This window comes from Labrus mixtus, chromosome 4 (assembly GCF_963584025.1).
Source record: "Labrus mixtus chromosome 4, fLabMix1.1, whole genome shotgun sequence".
NCBI lineage: Eukaryota > Metazoa > Chordata > Actinopteri > Labriformes > Labridae > Labrus > Labrus mixtus.
In genome coordinates this window covers 22,593,306-22,613,107 of record NC_083615.1, presented here as the reverse complement: position 1 = coordinate 22,613,107, position 19,802 = coordinate 22,593,306, and the positions used below count along the sequence as shown (strand labels likewise).

Genomic DNA, 19,802 nt, shown 5'->3' with positions numbered 1-19,802 from the left:
GGGATGTGTTTCGGCAATAGGCCTTCATCAACGCTGATGGATAAAAGAAACCTAAAGGACATTTGTGCGCTGACTTTTGGTCTCTTTCTAGTCGTGTTGAGGTCGTGCACCTTTTACTGTGTTGAACTGTCAAGAGTGCTCCTCGTTTGTTGTCGTTTTGATTTTTACATGAAGCCATTGAACACTCTCAGAACCACTTCATCTGTTTGTCAGGTTTCCGTTGATCCTGTCCATTGAGGAGCATTGTCCCTTAGAGCAGCAGCGTCAGATGGCTCGTATCTTCAGAGATGTGTTTGGAGACAAACTGCTGACTGAACCTGTGGAGCAGATGGCAGAGCAGCTGCCTTCACCTACACAGCTGAAGGGAAAGATCATACTCAAGGTACTCTGTCTGTGTGTCTGCGTGTGTTTATGTGTGTGTCATCATCAATGAGGAAAAGGTTTTGTTTTCTTGTGAGTTGTTTGTAACTTGTGTTTATGTCTGTGCTCTCCTTGTTATCCTCATGCAGCACAAGAAGCTTAGTGTGGAGGGAGGAGGTGTCAGTCGAGACTTCAGGAAGGGGCAGAAACAGGGAGACCTGGAGATCTGGGACCCTGTTGATCAGGTAATGTTAGAGAGACCGAATGGGTACAGCACGGTTACAATCCTCTTACAGCTAGAACACGTGATCGCATATATTTTCAAACAGAAGGTTGACTGATCTAATCAGTTTTTACATCACACCTGACCTGGAATCTGTATCAAATTCTGTCCAGAAATTACTTTCTCCTGACTGAATGTAGACATTATCCAACCATATAGGTCAACCACAAAGTACACTGCAGTGAGAAATATAGGTTATCACAAAACTGGTTATGAACTTACTCTGTTGCCTCAGGCTTTCTGGTTCAGGCTTGGGGAAGTGCTCACATTAAAGATAGAATGAAGTGTGTCATTGGATCATTCTTCTGCACACAAAGGAACGATTATCGGATGTTTGCTTTAGTCAGACTGATATAAAGAGAAGATTTATCACACAGCTGTGATACATGCTTGATATTTGTTAACCATTTACACAATCCCTCAATAATAGATCATTGTTGAAGAACAAACCTTTACTAAGAGCACAAGGTTCTTACGGCTTAGAGAGGACTAACTGTAATCGTATCAATCTTTGGAGAGAAGTCCAGTTATTTTGACATCTGTCTGTTTACTACAGGAAAAAGGAGGAGACTATAAAACAGTGGATGAAAGAGGTTAAAAGATGCAAAAACTACAGGCAATGACAGAGAAATCAATAAGACTGAAAATGGCAATTGAGGTGAACATGTACCAACAGGAAGTGGTATGGGATATGGTACAGATACAGACAAACTCAGTCAGGTGCTGTTCTGAGCTACAGACATGTTCCCCTGGCCAAGTTAAAAGACAGCCAGCTCCGTGGCACAGAAAACTCTGACTCAACAGACCCTGCTTACCCTCTAATGTTTTGTTTTTTGGATTGATGATTTTGTCAAAGCGTCTTTGAATACTTAGAAAAGGCATTATTATTGTTATTATTAATGTATTATTATTATTATTATAATCTCCTTTCATTGTATACCCCCCCCATGACTGCGTCCCACTTACAGTATTCCCCACTGATGCAATATATATTTTTAAAAACAGGTTATTCATTATTGTGAAATTAATTCTATCATTGGTGAGATTGCCTTGTTGATCAAGAGAAATTATTCATTACTAGCCTCAGGAGGTAATACCAGAACAATAATCATTTCTGCTTGCTGAAAAGCCCCCTGTGTAGGCATCCTGTTTGCACTTTCAATTTTAACATGAATATGTACTTATTCTTTTCTCAGCGGTGGAACAAGCACTACTGCGTGATCTCTGATGACAAGCTGTACTACGCAGAGGAGTACGAGGAGGAAGAAGAGGATCCCAAGAAGGTAAAGAGAGAGAGAGAGAGAGAGAGAGACACAGAGAGACAGAGAGAGAGAGAGAGAGAGAGAGAGAGAGGAAAGTTTAAAGCTAAAAGTTTTATAGCATTGTTTACTAGCTTTTTTTTAATTTCTGTTTTTATCCAAGAGCATGGTCTTTCAAAAAAAGAATATTACTTTTTGATTTCATGCTAGATTTCAATCCAAATACTGTTTGGAATTATAAATTAGTCAGTAAGAGCTTCCTAAGGTCAGCTATGTGCATTAGCATGTATGAACACACTTTAATGCTGACAACTCGTGTACATATGAAGTTGTACAATATTTGTTGTCCTACACATGTGTATGTGTTATAAGCAGTGTTGTTTCTGTCTTCCTCAGTACCAGGACCTGCACACTTCAGAGCCATGGTTCCATGGTGGCATGAAGGAAGGCAGGCAGATGGGCGAGCAACTGATCAGTGATTTCTGTGCAGAGACCGGGGGAAGAGACGGGACCTTCTTGGTCCGAGAAAGTTACACTGCTGTCACAGGCTACACCCTCTCTTTCTGGTACAACATGACAAGCCATAACTGGGATTTGAGAATATAGTTCTTGGTATTTTGATTACTTTCACTAATGGAGGCCAAATGAGGCTAATGGTTACATATTTCTGTAATACTTGGGATAATGTGTCAATGGAACAGCCATGTTGAACTGGCCTGATTGATCTATGTGGACCTACATTGTGGACTCTTATTGGAAAAAAATATTTCCTGATGTCAATCTAGATTGCGTTCTCTAAACAAACTTCCAGAATGTAACGGAGCACAGACTGGACAAGTAAAGTTTGGCAGCATTTGGGATCCAATCTTTTTCAATCTAGAACCACCTTTGGGATGGTTACACCATTTCCTGTGTTACGTTCATTCACTTTATCTCTCCAATTTGAAATTTAACTAGCAATATTTCGTTTTCTGTAATTTTTTGATTAATGAACCATATCCAGTACCATGCCACCATACTAGTAAACAGAATCAAAACCCAAGATTATATTGCCTATGAGTTTATTCTAATTGTATAGTATTGGTAATTTAAGGGTGTATCTGTAAACACATCTCCCCTGCATGTATTTCAGGCGCAATGGGAGGGTGCAACACTGCCGTATTCGCTCAGGTCAAGAGGGGGGTTACACCTACTACTTCCTGACTTCAAACCTGAACTTTCCCAGCGTGTACTCCCTGATCCAGCACTACAGAGACAACCCTCTTCGCAGCCAAGACTTTGAACTGCGCCTCACTGATGCTGTGCCACAGCCCAACCCACATCTACATGAAGGGTTTGTCATTTCTCAAGCTTAATGATTGATAACATCCCAGGGGTTTGGTTAAACATGGCAAAAGCATTATTACATGTTAGTTAGAAATTAATTTTCTCTTTTTTACTCTTTTTAAATGTTTAGAGCAAATCGCATGGATATTATGGCTAGAAACATTGTGTATTTTTTGTAACAATTAAAAAACCAAGCTCGGACGCAGAGGACAGTACAGCACACAAAAACCAGTTTGTATGAAATAGTTCTTTATTTAAATGTTTGAACTTTATTCACAGAAGGGCAGTCAGCGAAGGCAGAATAATTCAATAAGTGCAAATCCACAAAATCTAAAAATCCAAACAAAGTTAAAAACCAGGCTGGAAAGCGTGAACACACTAGTGCAACAATGACAATCTAGCAGAGGGCTGGTGGAAACACACAGGTCAGACTCATTTAAGATGAGACACAGGTGTGTTGGGGCAAAAGGTGAGAAACAGAACAATGGCAGAAAGTAAGACTAGATATGATACAAAAGCACCAAGATTACAAAACTTAACAGGAAGTGAACAGAAAACCCATGAAAACGAAGTGATAGACTAAAAGAACATCACATTTTAGTTTGTCCATTCATACTTTTAAAGTACTTTCCATCTTTTGAATAAGAGTTGTTCTGATGATATCAGCCTCATGACCTGCCTAAAATGCGCATTGTGAGAACGCCAGTCAATTCACAGATCTGAAACTGTTATCCCCTTAAATAATAACTAACAAAAAAACAAAAGTAGTACTACTCTACAATTGTGTGTTTCTAGCAGAGACTGTACTAAACTATCACAGTAATCACTGTTTAAAAAAATGCTTTTTATGCCTTTATTGTAGCGACAGGACAGCGGATAGATTCAGAAATCAGGGGGAGAGAGAGAGTGGGGAATGACATGCAGGACAGGAGCCTCAGGTCGTATTTGAACCCGGGCCGCACGCACTAACTCCTTGGCTACAGGCACCCCCAGATTTCTCTCTTTTGAATGTGTTGACGGTTGGATCCCTGGGAGGGCATATGTTTTTGCTCATATGTCCACTTAAACTGATTGGATATCAATGGTCAAAGGTCACAGTGACCAAATGTCGGTCTAGCTCTTGTTTATCTCAATTATTAAATTCTCAATCGTTATTAATTAGTGCACACCTTATGCTTGCTTTACACCTCATGCACTTTTTAATTTTTTGTTGTGAGACCTAACGACCAACCTTCAATCCCATGGCCATCTCATGCAGAAAAACACTAGCATTCAGAGGGAGAAGTTGCTCGAGGCAAACAAAAACTAGGCTGCAGTTAGAGTTTAAATTTGAAATCATTTTCCTTGTATGTGCATTGTGTGAATCCTCAGAGTAAAGTCTGTGCCATGGCAGCAGAGCAAACACCTTTCATAGAGAATTCAGTGTCATATGATTATTTCAATTAGAAACAAACATGGAAATTATATTTCCACGTTAGAACACTGTTATCCTAAGGACCTAAAAAAACAACAACATCAAAAGCCTTAAAAAAAAAAAAAAAAAAGCTAAATGTGGACAGTGTGCAGCACTGGATGTCATAACTGAGCATTTGAGTCATGGTTTCTTATAATAGTATAAATTTAGCCCATTCGTCTTTTATACTGTATTTATTATGTTTTTGGATTTGTTGTATGTTTATGGATCTTATTTATTTTCATCTGGTGTGTTTATGTTCTAATTCATTTTTGGTTGTCAGTTTTGAGTGTTGTGTTTTAATTGCACATCAGGTTGCACTGAGCTCTATGTTTCTTGGGCACTGTTTCTCATGGGAAAATTCCCCTCGGGGGCAACAAAGTATTACTTATCTAATCTAAATTAAGGGAACATCAACTTTCAATTCTGATACTTTGGTTTTCATTTTGTGAAAAGCCACACACTTTCTATGAACAACGCATACCCTGTATTCTTCATGTCGCACGTGTGGCAAATCTCACTCAAAAATCACATTTGTCACAGAAATATTGTGTCTCTCTTTTTCTCTTCAGTTCATTTTGAATCCATTTTAATTGTTTGTGGGTGTGTGTGTGTGTGTGTGTGTGTTGAGCAGGTGGTTCTACAGTAACCTGAGCAGAGGTCAGGCAGAGGATTACCTGCTTAGGATTCCCAGAGATGGAGCATTCCTCATCCGAACCAGAGAGGGCGAGCCAGACTCCTATGCCATCACATTCAGGTGCCGTGAGACCCTGCATCTCTCTGCCTGCTTGTTGTGCTTTTCTTGAATTCAATAAGTTATCTCTCTTTTAGAGGTGATGGTAAAGTAAAACACTGCCGCATCAAGAAGGAGGGAAGCATGTACCTGCTGGGCACCACTACAGAGTTTGTGAGCCTGGTAGAGCTGGTCAACTACTTCAAGAAGAAACCGCTGTATCGGAAGATCAAGCTACGTTACCCAGTCACCCTTGAGCTGGTGGACCGCTTCAGCACAGTGAGTTACCCCGGAAGATGTACTTATAAGAGACATTGGGTAATTTTATCACCAAAACAGAATATAGTAAACAAACATAAAAAAGAGAAGGTAATAAGCTGTTTAAATTGACATGTAAATGGTTCACGGGGATTGAGCTGTTACTCATCCATTTTGAAAGTTTAAAGGTTAAGAGTTATTCATAATTGGGCACGTGCCTGACCTTATTAACGGGCTGGCGCAGTGTAGCTGTTTGGGTATGATTTACAGTCAATGAGCGTAAGACTATCAACAGAATGCAAACATGTCCTCTGTGAAAATGTTTATGTTGAGCTCTGTTCTGCTGTTAATCGGTCATTTCAGGCAATCAAATTTACTATTTGAGCCTCTTAAAAAAAAAACCACCTTTTATTAGTAGATTTACTTAAACGCCCAAACATATTTTGTTCTGGTCATTACAGCCTCTTTCTGACTGCTGGCTAAAGTAGACTGCTGTATCATAAAGCCTACAACAGCTCAATGTGTGAAGAACACATCAGTAACTTGATGTTTGCATTGACAGGAGAAAGACTGTGCCTCTCTGTACGAGGTGAAGACATACGTGGAACCAAACGAGATTGAACCAGCACTGGTGTGTATCAACCATTGAACATATACTTACCGGCTGTCTTTTATATTAGATCTTCCTTAAGAAAAATACATTTCTCATTCTGTCTGTTTTTCTTCTTAAGCCTGTAAGTACAGTTAAGGCTGTATATAGCTATCATGCTGAGAGGCCGGATGAACTGAGCTTCACTAAAGGAGCACTGATCCACAATGTAGCAAAAGATAATGATGGATGGTAAGTCCACACAAACACACGAGATCAGCAACAAACTATGTCAGTCCAAAAAACCATATCACAGGATTGTTTTAACCTCTGTATCATACATGCTAATCTGCATACACTTGGCTAGCATGGCAAAAATATAAACACAGGCAAATAACTAACATGACTGTTCACTTCTTTCCTCCTCTTTCTACACTTGAGGTGGAAAGGGGACCATGGTGGAAAGTTGCAGCTGTTCTTCCCTTCTAACTATGTGGAGGAGTTGTTCGACAACACCAGGAGGGAGAGCAAGGACCAGGTGAACATCAGGTCACAGTTTACCTGAAGGTCAATGACGGGGAGGTTGACATTAATCCCTCTGTGTTTGTGATATGTTCTTTAAAACAGGACATGGAAGACAACCCACTAGGTGAACTATGTAAGGGTGTTGTGGACATCTCGAAGTGCAACATTCAGAACTGTGAGTAAATGTGATGCCTGCTCAGTATCTGTTGTACAGCCCTAATACTGCTCCTTAAAGAAACACGCAGCTTGGTGTCATCTTAACCTTTTTTTTTTAAATCAACCATGGTTTAATGCTCTGCCTTTAAAATCTGGACACACACAAGTGTTCATGACCTTTTAACAATTAAAAAAATAAATATATTCTTCCCTGCCTTTTTTTTTTAAACATTTCATTTGGATTGATTGATTGATGTTACAAAATAAGACATTAATCAAATGTGATAATCAAGCCACCAGCTTGCTGCTTGTGCTGCTTGGACCGTACCGTGTTTAAGCACGATTTTAAACACCCCTCCCCATTCCCCTGCTGGCCTGCACTGCTCCAGGACTAACAGGGCCTGAGCACGGCCTCAAGTCAAACATAGAAGACAAACGAAATGGACTTTAGGGGTGAAGCATGTTTAGGCACGGTACGGATTGCCTAGTTTGAGTGTGCCCTAATGTAAATCTATTTCCTCAATAGAGGTTAAAGCCCTGCATTTAGAGTGCTGCACATGTCTTCCTATGGTTCACTCTGTCAAAGACTTATGCATCTCCCTCCCCCATCTCACTGTCCTTCTTTGCATGCCTCCTTGTTTCTAGTGAAGAATGGTAAAAATGGGAAGTCCCATGTGTTGACACTGCAGAATACCGATCAGGACAATCTGCAGTTTGACTTGGCAGCATGCTCTCTGGAGGAGTTGTTTGAATGGTACCAGGTGGCCTGGGACATCACTCAGAGTGCCATGAGTATGCAGTACAACAGGGAGCAAGAGGTTAGTATTTCATAGCATGTCTATGTATAATTGTATAATGTAAAAGGCAAGAAAACGAGAAAAGCCATGCCTAAAAGGCTAGAGGGAACACCTTTTTTTAAACCATGTTGTGACACAAGTCATACATATGCTATGAACAGTCTCCAAATGATAAATTGAAACATCCAGACTTAAATGTAGGAATTGCAAGAAAGTCTATACATTCAAATCAACTTGAACGCATCATTTTTAGAATAGCATGATTTTATTTTGGCCAAAAAATTGAGGTAACTGTCAAGGGTCTTGAAATGACCTTTTGTTAACCATCTTGTGATATAAGTCATACATATGCTATGCACAGTATATTACCCGAACAGACAGCTTACTGTTAAGTGACAGTGGGGGTTTTTCACCGGTGGTCTGTCACCATAAACTGTCACTATGTAAACAGGAAGTGGCTGTTTTCTGTCCAATGTCAGATCAGACAGCAGGAGGAAGTGGAGAAGAAGGCAGAGGTTGCCATGGAGATGTCGGACCTGGTGGTCTACTGTCAACCACGCAGCAAAGAGAAGGACCGCTTTGGTAACACTTACAGATGCACTAGACAAACACCCATGAACAAAAGCAGCGTGATTGTGTGATTATGACATTTACCTCATATACACATTGGAAATATGCTTCAGGTCAAACATGAAATGTATGAAACAGCTTGTATGAGCACAGTAAGACTTGTGTCAGTTCATTCACTCAAGAAAGCTCTGTTGTAAAACAATGAAAGTAGATGCATACAAACATACATACACACATACATTATAATATATATATATATATATAATATATATATATATATACTGTATATAGGATGTGGCAAAAGGAAACCATTTAGAGACATAGTTTCCTGTCTAACAGTTTCCAAATTCGGAATTATTTCGATCTGAATTATATGTGAACCATACCAGAACACCTCCTTCTTTTACTCCGTCTCCAGACAGTTACAACTACAAAGAGATCCGGTCCTTTGTTGAGAACAAGATCCCTGGAAAGAGCCGAACCAAGGACTTCTTGCAGTACAACCGCAAGGCTCTGAGTCGAATTTACCCAAAAGGCCAGCGTGTGGAGTCCTCCAACTATGATCCTTATCCACTGTGGGCTCTTGGCTGTCACATGGTGGCTCTTAACTTCCAGACTGCAGGTACAGCAGCTCATACCAAGGACAACTGAGGAGGACAATGTTTTCATTGCAATGGCGTTCTTGTACTTTTGTGTAACCCCTATCCGTTCGATCATTCTCATCATTTATTTTGCCAGATTGATGTCTCTGAGTTACTTTTTTAATTATCAGTAAGAATGAATTTATTTGTTTAGCAACTTTGTAACTAGCATACAACTATAAAAAAAACAATGTATAAAACAACTGTCAAAAATAGAGTTTCAGAGTGATACATTAAAACTAGAATAAAATGGAGGGATTACAAGAAAGCCTATACATTTGAATTGACTGAAAAAAAGATGAAAGCATCATGTTTAGAGTAGCATGATTGTATCTTGTCATAAAAAATGTAGGTTTTATACTGTTATGTCAGAATATCATAAGTATTATCAGCAGCACAACATTTATGTCAATCTGCTAAATGTTATTTCCTTTCATTCTCTTTGTAGAGGCTTTCTACACTTAATTCAATACTCGCTGCCTCAAGGCAAGGAGGAAAATGTATTTACAGCTTTATCATGTCTACCCAGATAAATACACCCAGCTGAACAGCGCCCTCTTCAGCCTGAATGGAGGGACTGGTTATGTGCTGCAGCCGGAGCTCATGCGCTATGACAGCTATGACCCCCAGCAGGAGAAGAAGACGGTCAAGTACAACATTGTGGTTAGGGTATGTCCATACAAAAACACACACTCTTGAAAGGGAATACCCTGTTATTAAAGATTGGGTCTTATTTAACATATTTTGTGGTTTAAAAGAACAATTTTTATGACAAGTTTGAAATTAATTTAGTAGATTGCTTCAGCCAGAAGTGAGACTTGTGTAAATCAGAAAACTCAAAGTACTTGGTCTTTTTCGATTCTCTGACTTTTTGAAATTTTCAAAATCCAAAACAGAAAACACCAACCAACGTAATCACTTCGAGGAAGTGCTCATTTTTGTGACCGACAGGCTCAGATTGATATTATCAGCTCCTGACTACATTATGAGAAAGATGCCTCCTAAAATGGAACTTTTGTTAAAACATGATCATTTTCTGTAACAAGAAACGGCTGTTCCAATTCTTTCTACAAAGCCACCAGACCTCAGGCAGAAAGACTTTTTTCGTTTGACTGAGGACAAAAGGCAAAAAGAAGAGGACAAATCATAGTAATAACTGATGTATTTGAAATAGAGGCGCTACTTAGACTTTTTTGTGATATGAATTGTTTGGGTCTAACACAATATTTCTGTAATAAAAAAAAATAAGACTGAGGCAGACTTTTATGTTTTTTGTCAATCCCATTCTGGTCTGTAGTAGCAGTTTCTGGGGAAAGAGAAAGGATCTTAATTACCATCAAAAAGGTCCCTCTCGGCGCACCGGCTGCCAAGGGTTTGTTCACCTCATGTATTAAGGCTGTTGTCTTTGAAGCAGACGGATTTGATTCTGACCTGTGGCTCCTTTTCCATACGACATTCCCCAATCCATCTCTGTTGTTTCCAACTCTATCCACTGGGCTATACGAATGAAGTCATTAAAAAAAAGACTAAGCGTACTTAACCCCAAAGTTTGACGCGTTAGCTGCTACACTCAATTTCGTTCTGTTGCTGAAGCAAACTGCTAGTTTAAAATACTCCTTTATTAATAATGAGTTAAGACATTTGCCAACACATAAACCATCATTATGATGTTTCTGTGGGGTATTATTAGGTTGGTGATGCTGACTTCACAGATCTTTCTATTGTAAAACAATAAGAAAGTACAGGATCAATAGCAGTGAGCAGACATTTTGTGATGTGTTTGTCGTCTGCAGGTGATTGCTGCCAGACACCTTCCCAAACCTGGCCGCAGCATCGCCAGTCCATTCGTGGAGATCGAGCTGTGTGGACACACAGAAGAGAAGTTCAAGACCGTTGTCTATCGTAAGGAAACAGGGAGAGGAAAATGTGTGAGGTTAAAGTTAAACCCTGTGTGATCATTTGAGCAGTGCTGTTGTTCTATTGGCTGCAGGTGATAACGGTCTAAATCCCGTGTGGAAAGCTCCAGCACAGCCGATCGTCTTCTCCGTGTACGAGCCTGAACTAACCTTCCTGCGCTTTGTGGTGAACGAGGAGGACATGTTCTCAGACCCTAATTTCCTGGCCCATACCACACTTCCTGTAAAAGGCCTCCGCTCAGGTGGGAACTCACACAAAGAGCCCTGAGTGCCTCAGTCTAATTTATGTTGTTCTTATTTTGTAACAAGACTTTTACCTGAAACTACCTTATTCCCTTACAGTGTGATTTTTATTATTATATGACTTTTTGAGGTAAATGCTAAGCCTGCGTAATGCAGCATGTGTACACACTTTTTATGCAGCTATTTTCGAAGGAATACAAAAGTGTTTTAGATCTAGTTTGAATATGTCCCTGAGTTAACGTCAGTTTAAAAACCAACTCGCAAAGGTCCCTCTTAAAAGAAAATTTAAGAGAGTCAAGCGAGCAAGAGTCTTTCAGAAAGTTCACTCTGAAGTATCTCTCAAAAAAAGCTTTTACAACAATAAAAGAAAGATGGTAGACACCAGTGGATAACTGCACAGAACATATTCACTGTCTCTTTTTAGATAGTATTATTTAATGCATGGTAAATCAGTGGAAATGGATAGTAGTGATCAAGTCTGATGACTATAGGTGGATGATTATTCCAATGGATTTCTTTCTCATGAAGATAACCCAACTAAAATATTTTCATCACCTATTCCCTATTACATTACCTTCATTATTGACTTTTAAAAAAACACACTGTGACATGCAGCAAAGAGAGTGAGCACCCGGAGCCAGTGAAAGAGAGAAGAAGCGTGTGAAGATTTACTAAAGCATTTGATCCTGAAACAGGATTTATCTCCACAGTTGTATTTATAAGTGACGTTTATGAACTCCATAGCTGACTGAAGTCTCTGTTAACAGCCAAAAGCAGATTTGATATTCTACGTCCTCTGTGAAACCTCTTTGTCCTTACCGCACTGCATTATCATAACCTATGACTCACTGCTTGTGGGTCACCTCCCTCGCCTGTGTCAAAGCTCCCCTTCACTTTTTTTCCTTGTCCTGCAGAAGAAACTTTTTTGCATGCTTGACAGAAACTACTTTTTGTGATGTCTATTTTTTAGATACCAAACATAAATCCATCATGAGCCAAATCCCTTAGCAACATTAAGTAGAAAGTAAAACTTCCTTTTAACAAGTAGTGGCTTCATTTACACCAATACATAGAGCTGAACACTTCTGATTGGGTCATCAGACATCAGGCATTTCATAAGTGCTGACATACATTACAACATCATTGGGACGTTTTTTCTCCATATGTTCCACTTCGCTTCAGATGGTCTGTAAACTATCAAAAATCATCTGTGGAGACGGTCTTTGTCTGGATAAGTCAATCATACATCAGACAAGATGATGAGTTTAAAAAAAAAAGTAAATGTTCATAATATAATGTAGCTGGTCAGTGGGAATGTGTAGACATACAGGTGGTATAATGGTTGTTGTGCTGGTGACAAATGAAAGATCAAGTTCCATAAATAATTATCAGTTCTTTGCCACAAGTCATTCTTATTCATCTTTAATGTAGAGCTGCTGTTTTAAAGTGATATAACACTTAGTTCATGCTGTTGGTCAACTGAATATCAGGATGTGATTATCTCGGGCTTTGTCCCGCCTCCTTGTGCCTTGTGTCTGGGGACAGGTGTGGAACATCACTCCCTCTCATGTGATGTTTTTTTATACATTTAAATAAAGTCTCTCTACCATCGTTATTATTAACTGTGACTATTGTGTTCCCGTGAGGCACATTTGTTGTGTAGTTGGTATTTTGAAAAAAGTCACAGACACAAACCTTGAGGGGCAAAGTTGTCCAGCACTGTAAAATATGCTGCAGCTGGTTGTGTGGTCTGATAGGTAGATGATGGATACCTCATTGCAACACGATGTATGTGCAAGAGGAACAACATAAATTGTTGATTATGATTTAATATTGTAACATCATAAACAGGTTTAACAATGCGCACAAAGAACTAATGAATAATGATCTGTTTTTTTTCTTATCAGGTTACCGCTCTGTACCTTTAAAAAATGGCTACAATGAAAACTTAGAGTTAGCCTCTCTGCTGGTCTACATCAATGTACAGCAAGCAGGGGTAATACTGCACACACAGCACACATTCAAGTTGATTTGAATACAGTTTAAGTAGTTAAACGTTAAGTAAAGGGGGGTTTCTTGTCTTTCAGAAAGCAGAGGAGGAGTTGTACTCGTCCTCCAGCCAGCTGAAGAAAAAGCAGGCCACGCAAAGCAGTGAACCTTTCATGTATGATACACACAGCAACATTCAGCGCGCCGCCGTCCCCCGTCAAAACCTCAGCAGAGAGTTCAGCACTAGCGAGAGACAAAGGTATGCCTCAACTCAACAGTGTTTAAAGCGGAGAGACTAGGTGGTGTAACAATTAAATGGTGATGAGTCCTCAATGCTGCTTCTTGACCTTTCTTTGTGCCCCAGGACAAAAGAGAAGAAGATAAACAACAGTAAGTTCTACTCGTGAGCACGCGGGAAAATCTCACCTGTCTGCCACGCTTCCTGTTTGAGCAAAGGAGAAATGTGGACCTCAGATCTAATGTCAGCACAGCGCAACGTATTTATTCAAGGTTTTTGATGTGAAGGTAAATCAAGGAACTTTGGTGCCCAATCTTAATTTTGTCTGTGAGACTGTAATGGTGATATCATCATTTTTGGGAATTGTGGGACTGCCTTTAATAATGCCAGGTGAGGCAGATGAATTGTTTTTCTTCTTTATAGGATGTGAGATAGTAAAATTTCTATTAAGATGTCCCTAATAACACCCCCCCCCCATTGAGTCTGTGGTCATGTTAGAGGTGGGCTACACTGATGACAGAACACCGTAGATATTTATTTTGAATGAATGAGGCATGTTTACTGACCAAAAGAATAGTTTCACTTCTGTAAAGTAGAACAGTTTTATGGGCCACAAAGCTTGTGAAGAATTCAACTGCATGGTGTCTTATCTTTATGACTTTTGAGTGTAATAATTAGTCCAATGTTTGCTGTGTGTTTGTATCAGTGTCCTCTGTTCTGTAACTCCGACAGTAACGTCAGATTGATAACAGGTGGCTTAATCCCACAAAAATGAAAAGTTTCATACATTTTCTCTGAAGCTCAGTCACATTTGTAACTTTTCTATTTTTCCTCTGTGACCTTCTATTAAATAAATTCATTAAAGTATGCTCGTTGAACTATAGTATGTGTCTATATTTTTATAACACTTTCTTAAATTGCCCTGAGCTGTGTTGGATTTTGTACACTTTAGGAATGTGTCCCTACCAATTTTGTCCAAAATTAAGATATACTACACATAGTATGTATACCATTTCAGTGGCTATAGGCTGCCACATCTTTTCCCATTTGTTTGCACCACCTGCTCATACCACAATCTCATCAGAGCTTGGAAGCTAGCTAAGTTCCCCTTTCACTCCTCATTTGTCCCCCAGTTACTATGAAAAACTACATTTTCATAGGGCATTAAAGACATTCAGATATCAAGAAGATTCAAGAATTACAGCCAAAGGCAAAAACTGATTGCAGAGAATACTTACACATTGCAGGGCTTCTGCTTCCTCGTATGATTTGGAATCAGATGACGCAAAGATGCTGATTAGAGCTGCACGGCACTATTCATGCACTGACAGTGTATGCAGGCAGGCACATGTCACTCAAAATATGTCTTTATTATGTGAATAAGTAAAACAAATTCAGTCTAGATTGTTTTATTTGATTTTCCAACTCTGATATTTGTATTTATTATTTGAAGATGTACTTCTTAGGGATTCGAAGCCAGAGAAAAAGACACTGGCAATGTTTGATAGTCATGTTTTTTCTGTTGTCTTGCATGGCAGCAACATGATAAATAAGCATAATGTTGTCCAAATAAGAAATGCACTTACAAGGTTTAATTTGTTACCTGTGAGTCAGTTTTACTGCTTCTTGTGGTTAAATTCAGTTTTAGTAATCTGTGATGCAACTTCTTTTTATAGGACATGAGCCAAGGCCTACACAGTTTGTCCTGAGACATTTATGAGTAGTGAAAATGTAACTTAAGCTGCATATCCCACACCTCAGCTAGTGAAAACATTTCAGGTTGTTCAATGGTTTAAGTACAAGACATAAGATTTTAGTTAAGCTCAGACAAGATTGGATTACATCCGCTGTGTTACTCATCTGTTGTTCCACTTTTGCAGATCAATTTTACAATGTTCAAGCATGGAATCCAAACAGCTTTCCTGTATGGCTGCAGCCAGAGGAGCGACCAAGTGAGGCTGGTTTGCAATAATGCTAGTGAAGTCACAACCTTAACACATGCGTCAAGTTAACTCAAGGAAATGCCCTTCACATTGCAGTTGAGAAAAGCCACAAACACCCAAGCATTGAAAGTCGAAGTGGTGGTCAAGTGGAGGGTAAAGGTTTTTTTTTGTATTTTTTCTAGAGAGGCAAAATCAGTCTAAATTTTGCTTTCGTTTAGCAAGTGTCATTATCCCAGCATTGAATTAAGTCACTTTTCTTGACAAGCAACAAACTCCATCTAATAAAATAAAGTATTTGAGATACAAGTCCAAGACAACAAACTAATGTTTATGAAAGCCATTTTATTAGCGTCAGACCATGATCACGAGGCAGCAATGATACATCTCAGACCTGCAAGGGGAAAATAGAATGACGCTAAGCAGATATATATATACACAAAAAATAAAAATAAAAAAAGTGGTTGATGAGCAAGTTGTGTCTTACCAAAGTGATTCAGTTGCGTCCTTTGGGTGGAGCTTTAACAGGACTGCTTTGCTTTGAACCAGTCTTCATGGGGGGGTTGTAAACTGGCATGGGTGGGAAGAAAGGATCTCCTGGGCTGTAGTGGGTTTGCACAAACGTTGCTCTTCCTCTCTGGTAGCGTGAGCGAGAACTGAAGGAGTAGACTGGCTCCAGATCAGACACGTCACTGAACACTGGCAGAGGCTCTCCAACACTTGCAACATAGTCTATAGCAGATCCAGAGTTCCCGGTCTCATCTCCAGGAGCAGAAACACGCTGATACGAGCCCTCTTGTTGATAAGCATAAGGAACCCCATGTGCAGCAACCTCAGGGACGGTGTAGACCTCAGACCCATAACCAACGTATCCCCTAGTTTCAGTCTCAGCATCTTTGGGGTTTCGGTCGTATTGACCCCAAGGATTTGAACCTGGCTTGTTTGGTACAGCATTATTTTGCCCAGAACCTGAGGAGAAACAATACACAAACTTGGATTAACGTAAAGCGTGAAAGTACAAAAGAAAACGCATTTGACGCGATTGAGACAACACACTTTACCTTCTCCCACTGGGCCACAGGTGATGCTTCCAATCAGCAGAAATGAAATCCACAAAACCCTGGAGAAAGAAAAAAAAAAAGAAAAAAAAAAGTTTAAGAAAAACACATGGAAAACTTAATTTTTCATTTTGAGGAAGTCCACTTCCTCACCTCATTCTGCTGCTAGCTATAGCCAATTTGGGATCAATTGAAGTTGGTATGTCAGCAGTCCTAAATAGAATAGACAAACAGAAAAGAGCTGATCAGCATTAAAGTTGCACCCATAAATACAATTCAACATAATGGGTCACACAACAGCCATTTGCCAACTGCACCCAAACCTTACACTTCTTCCCAGTTGCAGTCCCGTTGTGGTGTGTTGAAGAGCTCAAAACTGCTTTTAAATCATTCTTAATGCTGAGGGAACTGATTGCAGATTCGATTCACCTGGTTGTAAAACAATCCTCGTTAAGAAAGGGTTCAGAGGATCTGCTGTCTGCACTGCAAAAACTCAAATCTTAGCAAGTCAAGTCTAGCCGAAGTTATTTCATAAACTTCTTATAAGCCACTTCTCACCTGAAGTACAGCTTATATGTGTTTGCATTGTAGCCCAAGCCCGAAACTCTGAACCTTTTGACATTTCCCACGTTTGCTCATTTTTGGAGACATGTTTTCACGTCTGTAAGTTAACAAGGGGAATATTGACATTGACCCAAGACCTTGAATAAAGGAATGCTTTACAATCCATCCAGCCAACAAACCAACCAACACTTACATTTTAGGCGGCTATTTAAAATTTGCATTTTTTTTACCAGTCATAGGACAGTTTACAAGACAGCACGCAGAAAAGCTTACCAGCAGTTTTAGATTCAAGTGAGACGCATTAAATGAGTCCTGTGATCAGTTTGATACTGCTATAAACATAAATGGACCTTTCATGACACTTAAATAAACGTGATTGACTTTCCATAAGCTTGATGGAATTAACTGTATAAGAATTGTGGGAAAAATGCATTTATGAATTTATATCTTTATTCAAGCCTTTCTGTCAATGCTTACATCCTTTGCCATCATTTGTGACTCGTCCTCTTTTATGTAGGCCTCATGTTGTTTTGTTCAAGATCATGCAGTAGGTTCAAAGTCACCTAGAGTTTTACAATGTATGAAAAACAGATATCCAAGCTCATACTCGGGGTGGAAGATTGGAGTTTCGGCAGACAGTAGCCTACTCTCTGTTTTTGCCTGAGTACTGACTGACTGCTCATATTGGCTTGAAGGATTGGTGTTCAGTTCTCCCCCGAGCCAAAAGAAAATCTGTTCCTGATGAGTAAGCTTGGATTTGTACTGTGCAGAGGGATCGACATACCATGCAGACGTTCAATATCAGTAATGCTCTCCAACACAGCCTGATAAAAAAAACATTCCTACGATCTGTCCAATGGCATGATCAGGATTTTTTTTATTTTTTATTATTATTTTATTATATATAAGAACATTTAGAAGAATTCTGATCACAAATTGTCATTTGGAGCATTTTGTTATGTTTTATTTTGTTTGACAAATTTAAAGGGAGATAAATAGTGGAAGTAGTTTAATGGTTTCCTTTGGATGCCTCTGAGTACAATTTCCCAGTTATGGACCAATAAAATCCATGCATCCATATAGATCTGAGTATATTCCAACATGCAGCGTATATATATTGTAGTTTGTGTTTGCATATCTGTTTACTCAATCTCATACACTTAATTTAGATCTAAATTGAATCTAAACATGTTGTCTAACTATTGGTGTTGAGTGGATTAAGAGAGTAGTGAGAGCCTGTTTGACTTTATGTTATTCAAATAGTGTCTTTCAGTGGCTCTCTCTGGATTCAGACTTCACTTGTGGGACATGAAACCTTAATGAGGTCATTGTCAATCACCCTGCATGTGTGTTTTACCACCAGCTGTTACTGCTGAGCAATCAGTTCCTACATCATCAAGAATCATTTAAAAGCAGCTCTAAGTTCATGGAGATGCTACACAACGGCTCCTATTGGGAAAATCTGCAGATTTATTGGTGGGTACAAGTCCCTTGATGCAAATTTTTGTAGAAGTGTATTTGTAAGTAGGTCTGTCAGCCTTTTTTGTTTCTCTTAATAGTACAGAACTTTAGAATAGCTGTCTTGAGCTGCATTTTTCTTCAGTAACCTGTGCAGAAATGAGGTAAGTAAATTGCAGTCTGTTTTTTAAATTGTTGTTAAACACAAGCTTGAACTAATGAGGTTTTGTTTTTTAGGGTTATTTTGCTTGCTTGTCTGCTTATTGGGAGCACTACCTGTGGCCCTGTTGGAAAAGGTAAGACAATTTTTGTATAATGAAATTATTCAGAGGTCTTCGCTATGAACTACATGTCCCTACAATGAATTCTGTCTTGCATGTTTCTCCTCAGGCTCTGGGTCAAATAATGCTGTACCAAACAAGCAACTGGCTTATCCTTGGGGAGAGAGTCTTGAGAATTCTGAACTGGGCATTAGCTCCTCTCTACCAAGTCAATACAACCAAAACCCCATAGATGCTGAGGCTAACACTGGGGGAGATGTTGGTGATGGGTCTGAGGTCTACACCGAGCCTCAGCCAGTGTTCAGTGACGTGTCTGATCTGGAGCCAGTCTACTCCTTCAGTTCTCGTTCACGCTACCAGAGAGGAAGAGCAACGTTTGTTCAAACCCACTACAGCCCAGGAGATCCTTTTTTCCCACCCATGCCAGTTTACAACCCCCCCATGCCAGTTTACAACCCCCCCATGCCAGTTTACAACCCCCCCATGAAGACTGGTTCAGAGCAACGCAGTCTTTCTAAAGCTCTACCCAAAGGAAGCAACTAAAAACTATGGTAAGCTTCAATTCACTCACTATCGTTTCCCTAATGGTTTGCTGGCTCACTAATGTTTCTTCTTTTGCAGGTTCCATGTCACTCGTTGCGCTTTCTCTCTCCAAAGGAAAATAAACTTTCTTATAAAAATGGCATGACTAAATTTCTTCAATTTTTAATACACAGCTCATTGTAAATGTTGCTTCATGTTTACTGCAAAACCATGAAGCATTTCCTTCAAATGTTTCCAGAGTAATTTTTGGGGTACTTTGTCCTGGACCTCTGAGCTAGCAGCTGCACCTTTACTTTTAATACTTGGTCCCATTTATGAAAAAATGCTTCAGCTCCTTAGTTGGCACATTTACACTGCATTTTCTTGTGGCACCCATGGGTGTACTTAACTTAAAAATATACATGTGGCTTACATTGCCTTGAAGAAAGTAAATTGTAATTGCTAAAAACATTGGATCTCCCTGGTTTTGGGTGGTTCTCCAGCATTTCTTCAATACCCTGTTTCACCTGAATCGAGACACCAGGGTTTCAATCCAGTCCTGCCAGACATGTTTCAATGTTAACTTGTTGTGGAGGGGAAAGGTCTTTTCTTACTTTGCACCATGGAATAGTTTGCAAATAAC

At 39.5% G+C, this 19,802-nt stretch overlaps 1 protein-coding gene across 3 annotated transcripts in view; it reads left to right on the top strand.

Annotated features, from left to right (window-relative positions):
• LOC132973138 (1-phosphatidylinositol 4,5-bisphosphate phosphodiesterase gamma-2-like) overlaps positions 1-14,219 on the top strand; it is a 31,061-nt gene extending 16,842 nt beyond the window's left edge. Inside the window, exons 14-33 of one of the 3 annotated variants that reach the window (XR_009672969.1) lie at positions 214-382; positions 510-605; positions 1,840-1,926; positions 2,299-2,468; positions 3,035-3,235; positions 5,316-5,438; positions 5,513-5,693; positions 6,235-6,303; positions 6,404-6,513; positions 6,703-6,799; positions 6,889-6,961; positions 7,588-7,760; positions 8,219-8,321; positions 8,728-8,931; positions 9,480-9,619; positions 10,744-10,852; positions 10,941-11,108; positions 13,017-13,105; positions 13,177-13,357; positions 13,463-14,219. Coding sequence is in view for 2 of the 3 variants with exons in the window: in XM_061036406.1 (XP_060892389.1) it covers positions 214-382; positions 510-605; positions 1,840-1,926; positions 2,299-2,468; positions 3,035-3,235; positions 5,316-5,438; positions 5,513-5,693; positions 6,235-6,303; positions 6,404-6,513; positions 6,703-6,799; positions 6,889-6,961; positions 7,588-7,760; positions 8,219-8,321; positions 8,728-8,931; positions 9,480-9,619; positions 10,744-10,852; positions 10,941-11,108; positions 13,017-13,105; positions 13,197-13,357; positions 13,463-13,505 (2,566 nt within the window). In the remaining variant the exon portion in view is untranslated. Of the gene's footprint in view, positions 1-213; positions 383-509; positions 606-1,839; positions 1,927-2,298; positions 2,469-3,034; positions 3,236-5,315; positions 5,439-5,512; positions 5,694-6,234; positions 6,304-6,403; positions 6,514-6,702; positions 6,800-6,888; positions 6,962-7,587; positions 7,761-8,218; positions 8,322-8,727; positions 8,932-9,479; positions 9,620-10,743; positions 10,853-10,940; positions 11,109-13,016; positions 13,106-13,176; positions 13,359-13,462 lie in introns of those variants that run through there. The other 2 variants (XM_061036406.1, XM_061036407.1) reach the window with 2 other exon arrangements.
• The last annotated feature ends 5,583 nt before the right edge of the window (positions 14,220-19,802 follow it).